The following is a 14,358-nucleotide window of genomic DNA, read 5'->3' as shown; positions in this document are numbered from 1 at the left end:
GGTGGCTCAATGTATTCCCATCCAGCTCTCCACACCCATGGTTGAACATCAGTCTGTTCACATCACATGTCCCTCCTCTGCTCCGATAGGTAAAAAACAAGGTAGGTTTTGCCATTACTGTTGCAAAAATAACTGTAATGGAAACGCTGCCCAAGTGGGCTGAGTGGAGTGGAGCCGGCCTAAGTAGAATACGTGGAAAAGGGGCATTACATTTAATCACTAAGCTTTTTATTTATGTTTCGACCACTTTTCACTGACACCAACTTTTATCCCTCCTCGATATGTAAACTCTGTCTGTGACGGCAGATAAGAAATATGACACACTCCAAACTCTATGCCGTCATTTCATTGTGTTCTTATCGTCTGACGTTAGTGTCTCTTTATTTTACTCCTGTTTTTATCGGGGACCTGCCATTGTGGCTTTACATTGTTTATTCTACTCATAGTGTTTAACACATTTACATGTTTTGTTTAGTTCCATTTAGTCTATTTATTGCTTATGTTCACTGCTTCAGCTTTTGGTTTAAGAGTCCTCTGTATGTCCCGTACATACACAGTGCTGACAATAAAAACTACGGGTATGAATATGAAGGCAGCCTACAACCCTGACCCAGTTACACCTCTTTCCAGTGAACTATTTTAAGAAGCTTTTGGACGATAAGCGTTTGATCCAAGTCACACTGGAGGCAGTTCTGCTAAATACTGACGAAATATATGGAAACTTTTCTCTTTGAAGAAAGTTATGGAATGATTCCTTTCAGCTTTCAGACATTTAGCATTTGGTCATCCCCAAAGTTTGTATGTATGTATATTAAATGACTCCATTGTTAATTGTTTCCTGTGATGTGACCCAGTTTCCCTTAAGTCCTGACCAAGTTTCTGCGACGTGTTTTAGCCCATTGGCTAAAATAACGAGCTTAACAATGACAGGTGTTGATTTTCATTCAGCTAACTGTCAACAAAGGCGGCTCTGAAACTTAAAAAACTCCCAGATGAAATCATCTGACTTCACAGCATCCAGGTCAGATTTCAACCTTTGAGCAGAATCGCCGCCCTCATGTTTGTGGTTCTTACAGGAATCTGGGTTTCCCACATGTCCAATCTCTCTGTCACACACTGAGGATCAGACGGATCAATCAGGGTTACAGACGGCGATCTCGTGTGTTCACAGTGACGAGACGAGCTAATGATTGATGGGAGACGACATTAGCCAGAGGACCATACTTCAGATCTTAACCTGAGTCCATTCAGAGAACAAAGCTGCTCCAGAACCTGCAGCTTTTTACACATATAGAAATATTTGACTTTATCTCCAAGATCTGTCAGGATGAGACCAGGCTCTTTTTTCCTATTATTTCTTCTTATCGTTTGCTCTGAATCGGTAAGTTGGGCAGTTTTATTCTCATTCAGGTTTTCTACAGTACAAAGCTGGTATAACACCAGAATAACTAGCAATAACTAGCATTAACAGGTATAACAGCAGTGCATGCAATAAGCTATGTTTGTTTTGCTGGATAATCGATTAAACAGTGCCTTCTTTTTGCCCCGAGGGTCAAAATCATGTAATAGAAAGCAGTAGACGGCCATTTTCTTTTAATTCATATCTTTTTTTTATCTTTATCTGCTTAATAATAAACCAAACATACAATTAACCAAATAGTCAGTTTTGCAGGAAGGAAACCCGCATACCATTGTTTCCAGATTTATTTGGAGTTTGTTGCATTGTTTTTGTTTTTATTGTTTGTTTTTTTGACTTTTTTTGGCCTAAGCTCAGCAGCTCAGTATTTGTACACTGCTAAAGCTAGACGAGCTTGCTTTCTATCTGATCTCCTGGAGAAAATATGCAAAATGGGGTTGGAACTTTGTTTCATGGGATTCAGATTGAAGGCTAAATTCAAAAGATCAGCCCGTTAAATTCACCCAAACGTATCATTCTATGAAACGAAAAGATGTGAAAGTACAGCACCCCAGTCTCAGGCCCTCTGTAGACTGACTGGTTTCTTGCAGGATTGTCATATATTTAGATTCATCCATCGTCCCTCATCTTAAGGCTGCCATCAAAAATGTTTTATGGCTCTGGATTAAAATCTAGAGCTCCAAAACTACCAAGACCAGCAAGAACAGTCCATCCATGGTGCTACCCAAGACATTTGGTGTTTGTCTAATTTGAAAAGGGCCAATTATCAGGTTCTTCAAAATTTACCTGTAAGCAAAGAGATCCACTGTTTATAATGTGGAGTTTATGTTCTGTTGATACACAACTTCCCCAAGTCTGGTACCAGGAAAGAAAGAGAGATAACAACCAACACAACAGTGCCTAAACATCAGAAAACACACAACTACCAGCCAATTCAAATATTTTTAATGAAGAATGTCAACGTGACTTTGTGAAACATACGGCACCACCGGCACCAACAATGGACCCTGATTGACAAGGTGGTCTTTTTGCCCCAGAACATGTTTAGAAACGATCCAATGTGAAGAGATTAAGCCATGCTGGAACACCGTAAAACTACAGGGTTCCACATAAACAAGCTCTCCGAATGCTCAATGAGGCAAAGATGTAGAGCTGTTTCTCAATGTTGAAGTAAAATAGGAGAAAACAGATTGTAGATCAAAGATTTTTCATATTTTCCAACTCTTCAGTTTATGGTTGAATGGGCCCCAAAACATTTATTTTTATACATTCAACAAAATTCAGCTCTTCTAATTGCATATTTGAAAAAACCCTGTTCTGCAGGTTTACTGTTTGTTGAACAAACCGAATGGAAGATAAACATTCAGGGGACTGTCATACCAATGATAACTGAGCTATGCACAATTATCTACGTTATTTGGCTTTTGGAATGCCTCATTGTAGAAAAAGAAAGTTAATATCATTTCAACAATTGGCTACTTATTTCAATACAATTTCTAGAAGATAAACGGATCTAGATCCAGCTAAATTAAAATTTAAGGGCAATATTTTTCACATCCAAGAATATGTCATTTGTTTGTTAGAATACCAATGAAATATATTGTTAAAATGTGCATTTAAGCATTCTTAAATAAAGTCACACATCATCTGCATAATGCTTTAACATTTAGCTTCTGTCCACAACTAACGGGATACGTTGGCTTGAGAATCTGTTTAATTGCTTCATCAGGCGAATCCACCAGATCCAGACCAGCCATCAGCCATAGACCAACAGGTACAACTTCCGGTAAAATTCCCCTACCCAGTGGTCACACCTACCACTCCAAAAACCACCAAAGCACCCGAGACGGATGAGTTTCTGGGTTCGCAAGAATGTCTGGACAAAAAGTAAGCCAAGTAGCCATCACATGTTATTGTAATCCTCAACAATTGTCCTGATCAGGACTTCATTGAGATTTCTGAAATCCTGTCACATAAATGTTTGAGATTGTGCCGGTGATTTTCAAGGGTTAGTGCGTTTATAGAAATGAGACTGTTGGTCTAGAGAGATAGCTAACAGGTTGTTCAGACAGACGTGGAAACAATCTCAGGTTATCCATCACTGTGGACCAGTGGATAACAGCAGACTGATGGTCTATATGTCTCAGGTTGACTCGAGCATCATGTGGCCTGGTGTTTTGCCCTCCATGGCAGCGTTGCAGTGAAGGACAATGTGCCTGCAAACTTCCCTACCAGTGTCCCACGGAGGGCGTGGAACCAGTTTGTGGGCTAGACCACAGGAATTACATATCTTATTGCCAGGTAAGACTAAACTGTTCTTCAGCTGTTTGAAGCAACAATGGTTTGGAGACTAATACATAATAATAGAATAATTTTTCTTAGTTTTGTGAAGAAATGCTGATTTCTTTCCCAGGCAATGGCAATCTCGTGCAGGAACAAGAAGCCCCGAATGTCTCACTTCGGAAAAGAGTGCAAAGGTTCTGTTTCACAAACACATTTACAGTCTTGTTCCAGCTCAGGTTGTCATATCTATAAATCACAGTTTATTTATTCTACAGTGAACATTGCTAAGTTCCGAAGTTCCCTGGACGAAGCCACGGGACTGATCAAGATCTTACTCCCTAACGGCAGCGGAGGTGTTGATAATTTATTGGTGTGTCAGCAGCGGTGGGACGTGGCAGCTGCCAATGTTGCCTGCAAGGAGCACAAGCATCAACTGTGAGGAGATTTATTTACATTTATATCCATAAAGTTCAGGGTTTTTGTTTTCAACGACATGCCAGGCAAACTAAAACATCCAATATTGCGACAGAGGTGCAGCATCTGCAGACACTTTGGACTACAACTCCCTGGTGGCCAACAGTGACAACAAAGATCTCCCCAGCAGTTGTGTCAGTGTCCGCTGCCAAGGCTATGAAACGTCTCTGGCTGAGTGTGAAATCTACAACAAGGTGAATGCTACTGACAGAAAGGTGGCTGCAGCAACCTGTTACAAGGAACCACCTGAAGGTCAGTCTGAGAAGATTGTGAAACATCTGCATGTCTCTTAAAACACCTGAAAGCTGTGTCTTATTTGACTTTTATTTGACACGCCGCGGTTTCTCACAGGATGGCTTCACTCTGCTCATGAAGGGCAAAGGCTGAGAAGTTATCTTTTCTATTGAGGGTCCAAAGTTGGTACTCTGGACCAGACCCTGACTGATAGTGACTGATAATCTTCTTAGACAAGAATCTCTATCCTTCAAACTGTTCAATTAGTAGCAATATTTAACCTAAAAAAGTGTCTCTGATCACTTGGAACAATCTGAAAACAATGAGAAATGTCAAACACAAAATTTAATGTTTGCATCACTTCAACTATTAGCCACGTTTTAGAGAGCAGCAGCTTTGAACATTGTAGTCTAAGCCTCATTACATGCAATCCATTCTAAACCATTACTCAATGGATTAAAACATATCCAGTTAATTACAATTTCAGCCACCTATATTTGTCCAATCAAATCCAATCTACCTTTTAGCAAGTTTATTTCATCTTGAACTAGAGGATAGTGAGACCATTGACACAGGTGGTTCTCAACATGGCTGTTAGTTGCGTAAATATATCAGAAGGGTCAAGTTGCAGCCGCTGCATAAAATGCCCACCGTTGTCCCCCAACCCTAAAGTCCCTGGGCGTGTTTTGCAGTGAAAAAGTCTGGTTGGTAAGGACTCTTTTACCAAAGTGGAAGTGTGTCAGCAGTCGCCATGATAGGAAGGAGGTAGGATTAGAAGCCTGTGTGCTTCGTATCAGAGCTCCTTCAGCATGGGGAGCTCACAATGTCCCTTACCAGCTCTAAGGACTATAAGGAATCCTACAGTCCTGTGGGGGACATGATGTATAAACACAACCCACATCACGAATATTAACAGAAATGTTTGGAGAGAAACGATCCAAGGCATGGTGTAACAGGTTAACAGCAAAGATTTAAATAAAAGGAAGGAATGAAATCACCGGCTGTGATGTGATGAAATAATATATATATATATATATATATATATATATATATATATATATATATATATATATATATATGTACATCTGTTAAGCCTGAAAATGAAATTTTAGGATGTCATTTATTTTGCATATACATTAGTCTAACTTTGCGTATTTTGGAGTTTATTGTCGGAAGGCTGTAGGCCTGGATTTTATTCGCATCATCCAATGGGACGTCGGAGTTAAAGGCAGTCCGAAATCGGCTCAGTAGTCCGACACTCCTTTCCTCCTCACGCTAGAGTTCTGACTGTTGAGCCCATGAAAGGTCAAGGAAAAGGAACTCTGAGCTCTAATTAGAAAATTTCAGATGCAGCTATGGTTGGGCACATCGAGCGGCTGCAGCTGCAGCTAGACCTTTTAATCTACCACTAGTTTGCTTTACTTCCAGGTCTTTCAGGATGTAATAAAGACAAAACTTTCCTTCAGAATAAAAGCCTACACATGTCATGTGGTTAAACAAAACCTGAATCAGGGGAAACTATTTTACTTAAATTATCTTTTTCACTCCACATAAATGATTCATAATGTGTGGTTAGAAGCTTTATGCGTATCCCAGTCTCTGTTCTTTATGGCGTTTCAATTTTCTCACAGAATGTGGCTTCACCTGTGCAAACGACAAATGCATCTACCGCAACCAGACATGCGACGGAGTCGATGACTGTGGCGACCGCAGCGATGAGATGTGCTGCAAAAGTAAAGCCAAATTATTATTTCACCTGGCAGCAGGGATAACTACAGGTTCAGGTTCTCGCTGAGTGTCTTTGTGTTTGTCAGAATGCAGGAACGGTGCTTTCCGCTGCAGGACGGGCGTTTGTTTGCACAAAGAGGCAGTTGGTGACAAAATTATTGACTGTCTGGATGGTGCAGATGAATCCCAGAAACACAACACCGATTTCAGTAAGACGCCACAACCATCAGATGAATAAAGCAAACTTTTGAAAAGCTGGATTTATTTTTCGGAAAATATTTTTTTTCTTTAATTTGACAAAGTTTGAAACTGTTTGGACGAGCACACAATAGTTTTAAATATAACAGCTTCATTTGAAGCTGTTATCTGGTCAGCTTCAACTGTTGGTCAATACTGGCAATTGCTCAGGGCGCAGTTGCATCAAGGGGGCGTCGTGAGAAAGTCACCTTCAAGACATTTATATGACAACTACTTATTACTATTAATATTTAAAATGGAAAAGCTAACATTGATTACAATGTACAGCAATGCCCAATTAACATCACTACATTGAGTTGTCCTGTGATGGTAATCAGTATCACTACTGGCACCATGAGGCGATACTTGGACCCAACAGAGGTTGGACAGGCAGTCCAACTCCACCAGGATGTTGCATCAGTATGTGTCACGCTGGGTAGGGCCACCTCTGGGTTGAAGCAAACTTTACTCACTTTATGGGGGCATTGAATAATAATGGAAGAAGGTTTTAGAGAATAACGCCTAAACAAAACTTGAAGATACTGTAATAGTATAGTCAGAGCAAACCAAATTACTTTTTGCTCAGCAAAGCTTTGATGCAGCTTGTGTTTAAATGGGCTTTGCTTAGAATGTAAGTGAAGCCAATGAAAAGCAATAAGATTTAGTTATAAAATAAAAAATATTTCAAATATAAAAGAAAACGCCTAAATAAAACAGCAGCTGAATGTCTAAAAGGTGTTTCTGCTTCCTGCAGCTGGAGCAGGAATTGCGACTGATGCAGTGAACTCAACGCAAAACCTACCAGGTATTAAATGTGTTTGGAGATGTTTGTTGAGTTTTTAGTAAAACTGGATTACTTTTTTACTTAAATTGTGCTTTTGTTTTTCAGAGTACATCTCTCGTAAAAATGGTAGGTAACCCTGGCGTTGGTTCTTAGATTTGAGGAAGGACGCTCTATCTGTCTTGTAAGACAAAAAAAAACAAACAGGATCAACAGGTTTACTGAAAACATAAACACAAAGAAAATCAACCAGCTTGTGCAACACAAACATATAGCTACCTGAATATATATATATCTATATATATCTATATATATAGATATATATATGTAGAGATAGCGATATCTATCTATCTATCTATCTATCTATCTATCTATCTATCTATCTATCTATCTATCTATCTATCTATCTATCTATCTATCTATCTATCTATATATATATATATATATATATATATATATATATATATATATAAGAAAATCTGCAACGTCTCAACTTTCTCTATCACAATATTTGTTTAATTTATTGAAGTTCTGTATTTCCAGTTTTTTGTTTTTACACCCAATGAGTCGCACATTTAGGTTTTCTGAACTATTTTCAGCTTCTGAAAGACTCATGAGAAAATCTTCGGTTACTTAAATCAGTGTTCTGCGGTTGTTCATGTGTGACCCAGCCGGTGTGAAGCAGCGGCAGCAACTTTCTGGAAAACCTGTATCTGTGTTCGATTTTTCTGGCCAATTATCATCTCTTCCACAGCTGTTTCCTTTTCCCTCGTCATCTAAAACAGTGAAAAGATTAAAACAACTAGTAATGCTGATCATTAGTAACATTATTAATGTACAGAAATAAATATTTTGCATAATCAGTCTCATAATCTATCAAAAAACTATTTAAAAGACACATTATTTACCATTGAGTCAACTACTGACCTTCAAAATAAGAGAGGAAATCTATATGTTCTTAGGAATATTAAATAAAGAAGAAGATCAAAAAGGAAAATTAACAGTATCAGCAAACATTGCCTACCGACAGACACCGAACAGCTATTAAAATATAAATCATAAAATTTGTTTGCAGGCTATTTATCACTGAAACAGAACTCAAACCCCTTTGGACTATATCAGTCTGAACTTATCCTACAGAAAAATGGCAGCTAACATCTCTGCAGACCCCACACATGCTGCACACATGCTGTTCAGACTTTTTCCTTCAGGGCGGCGCTAGAGAGAGCTGTTTACTAAAAGCAGCCGCTGTACAGACACTTTTTCCCCCCAGGCTGATGAAGTATGAACAGTCATATCGACACCAATCCAAACATGTCTCTCTTCCTTGTAGAAACATGTAGAAGTTCATATTAAACCTGCTGATTCTGATTTGGATCGCAAGTTTTGTCTGCGTCTAAGGCAGAGGTGTCCAAACTTTTTGGCATGTGGGCAGAAATTCTGAAGTCAAAAGTACTCGAGGGCCAAAAAATGGATAATAACGATAAAAATAACCCAGAAATGATGTTGTGATTCTTTTACCTGCTTCACAAAATATGATGATTTCAATTAAACAAATTATTTTCTGAAGGAAAAGGATGTTAAATCACTGTAGATCCAAAGCTAAAAACGGGTTTTGCACATTTGCTTTATTAAAAGATGGTCAAGCAGTTTGATAATTATGTTAGATTCAACTGAAAATAAAAGAAACCTGAATTATTTTTGGTCTTGCAATACGAGAACTGGATTTGGGTCGGTATTTATTTTAAAACACTGTATTTAGCTAATTTTAATAAAAATTTGATGGAAAAAAAGCGTTAAATGCACAAATATTTGCCTCTGAGTTAAAGTTCTCAGACAGATGAGGTCATATTTACTATGAAATTTAATAGAATGTAAAAAGTGTGGTTATTAAAACATGAATATATTGTGTTGTACCAGATGTTTTCAGTTGTAAGATGAAAATCTGTCTGCATTAATTTTAGCCTAATAGAAATAAAATGTTTCCATCTCCATCAGCCAAATTTTTCCAGTAGACCAAATGCAGTTGGGGGGGCCACACAGAATCAGTTCGGGGGCCACACTTTGGACATGCCTGGTCTAAGGGAACTGAGGCGCTGTCCATGGTGCTTATTGTCTTATTGAAATGGTCCAACCCGCAGACTGGACCTCGAGCAGCTAAAACACGTCTGTGCTTGTTTGTGCCCAGAAACGAGGGCCAACAGAGCTCATCTGGAGGCCAAGCTGTTCTGTGGGATTCCCAACAGGAACATCACAAACGACACAGAGACGGAGGAGCGAGGACGGGGCAACCGGAGGAAGAGGGTGGTTGGAGGAATCCCGGCGAACCCGGTCAGTTAAAGTTTAGGAGGCTAAAAGAAATCCTTTTGTGATGCTGTTGCCTTCTACGATCAATGATTATTACCATCTAACTAAACATAAATAAATACATTATTAACTATCTACTAACATTTAATGTTAGTGTTTTACTTCTGAGATTAAATAAGTCTTTATTTCCATCATGCAAAGTGAGATTCAAAGATCATTTATGGCTGTCGTTACTCAGCAGTTGGGAGTTTCCCAGTAATTACTAAAGGCAACTGATTCTGCTTCTTCCTGCTGGTCTGCAGACCCAGATCCAGTGGCAAGTGGCTCTGGAGGAGAACCGGAGGATTGACTGTGGAGGAGCTTACATTGGAGGCTGCTGGGTCCTCACAGCTGCTCACTGTGTCAGGTACAACCAATGACTGCGCCCTCATTGGTAGAAAACAAGATTACTTGCCATCTAAACAAATCATCAAATGCCTACACTTGTTTAATGCTTTAATAAGTCTGAGGAACCCAAAGGTCCACACTACATTCAGTCATTTACCTCGGGGCCACTGCCAACAGGCAAGGCAGGTTAAATGTGTTTCCCAAAGAAACTCAACACCAATTAGCAGCAACTTATTTTTTGTGATAACTACAACCTGACTTTGATCAATTTTAAATCAAAAAGATAAATTAACATAGACCAACACACAATAAATGCCATTTTATACAAGCTACATGTAATTTAACTTTTATACATTAAATTAAGGCTCACTCATAATGTTCATTTATTGAACAGAAAAGATTCACATCAATCCTTCTATGAACTAGCGAGGACAACCAGCTCTAGATTGCTGCAAACTGTCGGGCAGAACGTAAACGTAACGTGTGCAATTCCAGTATTTTGATTGGACGAATCGAGCTTGGGTCCGCAGTATTTGTGCCCCACAGCTGTCTACTGAGCGCATGTTGGGCATGCGCCCCAACCAGACATAACAAGAAGGATCTGATTCTCAGTCTGGGGTATCCCTGTGCATGCCTGGCTTCCTCTCCAAGGACTCTGGCTTCCTGCCACCTAGCATGACTTTAGCGTAATTGCTCTTTCTAAATTGCCCTTGGTTATGAGTATGCGAGTGCATGGCTGCACACACAAGCTCATACCTAACCGTGCAACGCATCTTGTCCACAGATCGACCCAGTCCCTTCAACTCCACGCAGATAAGCAGGTTTAGACAACAATAGGCATCCAAACTGCAGCTGAAGTCAAACGCTCTCATTCATTTGGCTCAGACATTAAGAAAATATAAGGAAAAGCTGCAGCTTATCACTGTGGCTAAACATGCAGGAGAGTTGTTTGGACAGAGTAGTCATTTATTTTGTGGTCTTAATAAATTTTTTTGTTCTGACAAAGGATACATTAAAAGTAAAACCACCTTTCCTGATGAACTTCATGCTCACAAGCAGCAGCTTCAGTGTCTGCTTGTGCTATCTGTCTTGGCCTGTTCACCTTTAAAGAGCTCATACACAATCTCTGCAAAAGTGCTTTTTATCAAGAAGACAACCTATGTCTAATATTTTAATATCAGTCCCTTTTATTCCAGGTGTAGTTCTGATGGCTGCAACACGTATTGTATTAAGAGTATTTCATTTCATTCTTTACCAGGCAGAATCCTTCTGCATTTAAAGTCAAGTTTTCCCTCTGGAAGAAATTTCGAGCTCAGGGAACAACAGACATTGTTCCAGTGGAAGACATCCTCATCCACCCAAAGTAAGAAACCACCTGAACGGCGACTCCAACACAGCGATGCATGAAGGTACCCCTTAATTTCCACTGACCGTCTCCGTGTGAACGTCCTGCAGCTACGTGCCGTCCACGTATGAAAACGACATCGCTCTGATAAAGCTAGAGAAGCTTCCATACACAGAGAAATGCCTGGAGGACAACCCGGCCATCAGAGCCGTGTGCGTCCCCTGGACCACTCAGCTGTTCCAACCCAACCACACCTGCAGCATCTCAGGGTGGGGACGGACAGCAGGTACCGACATCACCGCGGCCAGCGTAATGTTTCCAGCCTCCGTAGGAACAGATACGTGGAGCAGCAGAGTCTTTATGGAGCATAAAGAACAAAAATCTGCAACGGGCACACCAATCAGACCGGTTGTACATGAGATTGTAAACTTAATCTGAGAAAAAATAGAGGGATCTTAAAGAAACACAGCAATTAATATATTTAAACTGAAACAATTAAGAAAAATTTATGTAGTTTGAAATATTTTTCCTCACTGGGTAAACAGTAAACTAGCTTTGTGTCAAAACATCAGTTATTACTTGATGGTTATTTAATTGCCAAATCTAAAAAATTAGCAGCTATCTCTATATAGTTTTTTTATACATGCCAAGCCAGTAGGGGGTGACATGTCTATATGAAGCATAAATTACACCTGAAAAACCTCCTGGGAATGTGAATGGCTAATTGTTAACTATGGTTTTTATTCAATGTTCACTGTTTCTCTCTCAGAATCAACTTTTTAGTTTATTATTTGAGGGTGACTGTATCAAATTGGTAGAGACAGGAAACAGGTATAAACAGCTCTGTGTTTGTGGCTAATAGCTCCCAAATCAGCAGCAACATTGGTGTGAACCCATAGGTGTGATTTTGCAAGTTTATACAGATACAGGCATTTTTTTTTTTTGTTTGTTTTCAAATGTTTTCACATTGAAAAGAAGTCTTTAAAATCCTTGGGTCATCTCACTAAAAGCACCACTCGCATTTAGACGTGTTAGATTTCTGTGTTTCTGCAGACAGGACCTTAAAATTAGTTGTGTTTTTAACTCGTAAGTCAGGGTTTCCAAGTTGATGTTGGGAAAATGTACCTGGAACACCCGCTGAAGTAGAAGATCTGATGTAAAAAATCAGAACTTCCTCACCGATCCCAACCTTACAGTCCAATATGGCTGCCACGGGTTTAAAGCAAGGTGAAAACACTTATATTTGCCCTTTTAATTGATTGGAACTTATTTTTACTATTTGAATGCATAAACAGAATAGAAATGCATCGTTATCAGACTTTATTGCTAATAGCATGTAGCTTATTAATAAGAACAACAACCATCAATTCCCACTGACTCGACTTTCTACTGTAGCATGAACGTATTTTGTGGGACATCTTTCCTGGGTCCAAGTTAGGACTTTCAATAATGCAGCTAACATGTGGGCCCCATAAGGGTTTGTTTCAGGCTGGGTGGGTTCTAATTAGGTCTCTGTTTTCTCTTGATATCTTCTGGGACCCCTGAAGGTTAGCAAAACGTAGTTGTTCCAGCAAAACCTGATGGCCTTGCGTGGGTATTCGTTTGGCCTCAAAGTTAATTGGAAAATCAGTTAAATTTGCACAATGTGTTGTGTTTAGGACCATATGGGCCCCATTTTAATCCCAGAGATGACTCCATCAAACCTACATATAGAAGCAACTGACTGACCTGAACACAATCTTGTCTTTAATCTGCTTTCTAACCTTATGGGGCGCCGCATGTAAATATGGGTTTATCCTTTCTAATGTCAGCTTTAAAAAAAAAAAAAATCTTCAAAATGTCATGTGCACAATACTAATGTCCCTGAGAGGAGCGAATAGAAAAAAGTCAGTTCTGTCTTGAATATCAGAGATTATTTAGTTGCCCTTAACGAGCTTTATAACGTTGATGGAGAAAAACTATCCAGTATTTTCTTCACCTAATAATAGTAGATATATACCACTTAGCAGTAAAGATCTTCCTTATTCTGATCATGAGAGATGAAAAAAAACAATATGGCTGACTTGAAGCAGGTAAAGAAGTTTTGTTTTACCTTTTAATTTAAAAAAATCAAGGTTTTACAAGCCACGCACCGTCAAAAAGGTGAATCCATGATGGACGAAGGACTAGAAGACATTTACAAATACAAATTACTTCATCACAGAACAGGTCTTATGTTGTGTTTATGTTTTATGTTTAAAATGCTTGACAGAGGTGACTTGTTCCTGTTTATCCAAATTATTCTCACTCTCATGTAGACATCTGTTGGAATTTTAAATCTGGTTTTTAATGTTGAACAAGCCTTCAGACCAAATCTGGCTTTTAGACCAATCTGGTGATTCACGATCTAATCTGGAGGTATTTTCTTCCGATAAAAGGCTCAGAAGGCATGATTTCAGGCCTCTAAGCTTTGTTATAATTAGTGCCGTCTGCTGCCCAGTTCTTTGTTTAAAGGCAATCTTTGTGTCCAGATGGGAGGTCGGCTCAGGTGCTGCTCTGGGCCAACGTGTCGCTCATCTCTGGCTGTGAATCCTCCTACAAGGATCGCATCAAACCAGGGATGATGTGTGCAGGTGGGTGCCGGCACGGCGACCACTCCAAGCAGCTTTGTGGTGGTGTTGAAGGGTTGAACCAGGTTTTGGTTCTCTGTGTGCAGGCGATCTGGAGGGCAGCGTTGACTCGTGTCAGGGGGACAGCGGCGGTCCTCTGGTCTGCGAGGATGAGCTCGGGGTGTCCTACCTGTGGGGCATCGTCAGCTGGGGGGAGAGGTGTGGACAGCAGGGCTTCCCAGGAGTTTACACGCAGGTAAATCCCTTTTTCTTTGGGGGGTTTTAATCCGAGGGGATCCCGTTAACCGTAGTTTCCTCTCTTCGTGGCAGGTCGCTCATTACTTTGAGTGGATCCGACATCACACCGGCTGGCCCGCGGTCACCAAGTTTAACTCCTGATGAGAACGACCAGCTTCTCCTCGCTGCTTCAGCTCAACTCTTCGTCCTGACGGAGGCTTTCGCACGTCAACCTGATCACAGCTTTTATCTGCCAATAAAAACAGAGCTGTACCCAGAAAAATATCGTTCCGGTTCCTGTGCTGAAAGAAATCTGATTTCACTTACTCCACATTTCAAG

The 14,358-nt window shown here is 39.9% G+C and overlaps 1 protein-coding gene across 1 annotated transcript; it reads left to right on the top strand.

The window, feature by feature from the left end:
- The first annotated feature begins 1,153 nt into the window (after positions 1 to 1,153).
- On the top strand, positions 1,154 to 14,304 carry LOC105919328 (complement factor I). The gene is made up of 17 exons (XM_012854629.3): positions 1,154 to 1,381; positions 3,147 to 3,304; positions 3,565 to 3,718; positions 3,831 to 3,894; positions 3,976 to 4,135; positions 4,230 to 4,426; positions 6,040 to 6,141; positions 6,223 to 6,345; positions 7,128 to 7,178; positions 7,263 to 7,283; positions 9,343 to 9,485; positions 9,764 to 9,867; positions 11,107 to 11,211; positions 11,304 to 11,479; positions 13,704 to 13,805; positions 13,889 to 14,037; positions 14,112 to 14,304. Exons 1-17 carry the CDS (start codon positions 1,328 to 1,330, stop codon positions 14,178 to 14,180), a joined length of 1,932 nt encoding a protein of 643 aa, XP_012710083.2. The 5' UTR covers positions 1,154 to 1,327; the 3' UTR covers positions 14,181 to 14,304.
- The last annotated feature ends 54 nt before the right edge of the window (positions 14,305 to 14,358 follow it).

Source organism: Fundulus heteroclitus, unplaced genomic scaffold (genome assembly GCF_011125445.2).
Source record: "Fundulus heteroclitus isolate FHET01 unplaced genomic scaffold, MU-UCD_Fhet_4.1 scaffold_71, whole genome shotgun sequence".
NCBI lineage: Eukaryota > Metazoa > Chordata > Actinopteri > Cyprinodontiformes > Fundulidae > Fundulus > Fundulus heteroclitus.
The sequence above is the reverse complement of the archived record's forward strand: the minus strand, read 5'-3'. Positions and strand labels throughout refer to the sequence as shown.

Excerpts from the sequence above, each read along its gene's own strand:
- LOC105919328 (XM_012854629.3), top strand. The coding sequence starts at position 1,328 with ATGAGACCAGGCTCTTTTTTCCTATTATTTCTTCTTATCGTTTGCTCT. Across the intron at positions 3,719-3,830 it reads ATTACATATCTTATTGCCAG|GCAATGGCAATCTCGTGCAG; the intron begins GTAAGACTAAAC and ends TTTCTTTCCCAG. Across the intron at positions 4,427-6,039 it reads TTACAAGGAACCACCTGAAG|AATGTGGCTTCACCTGTGCA; the intron begins GTCAGTCTGAGA and ends ATTTTCTCACAG.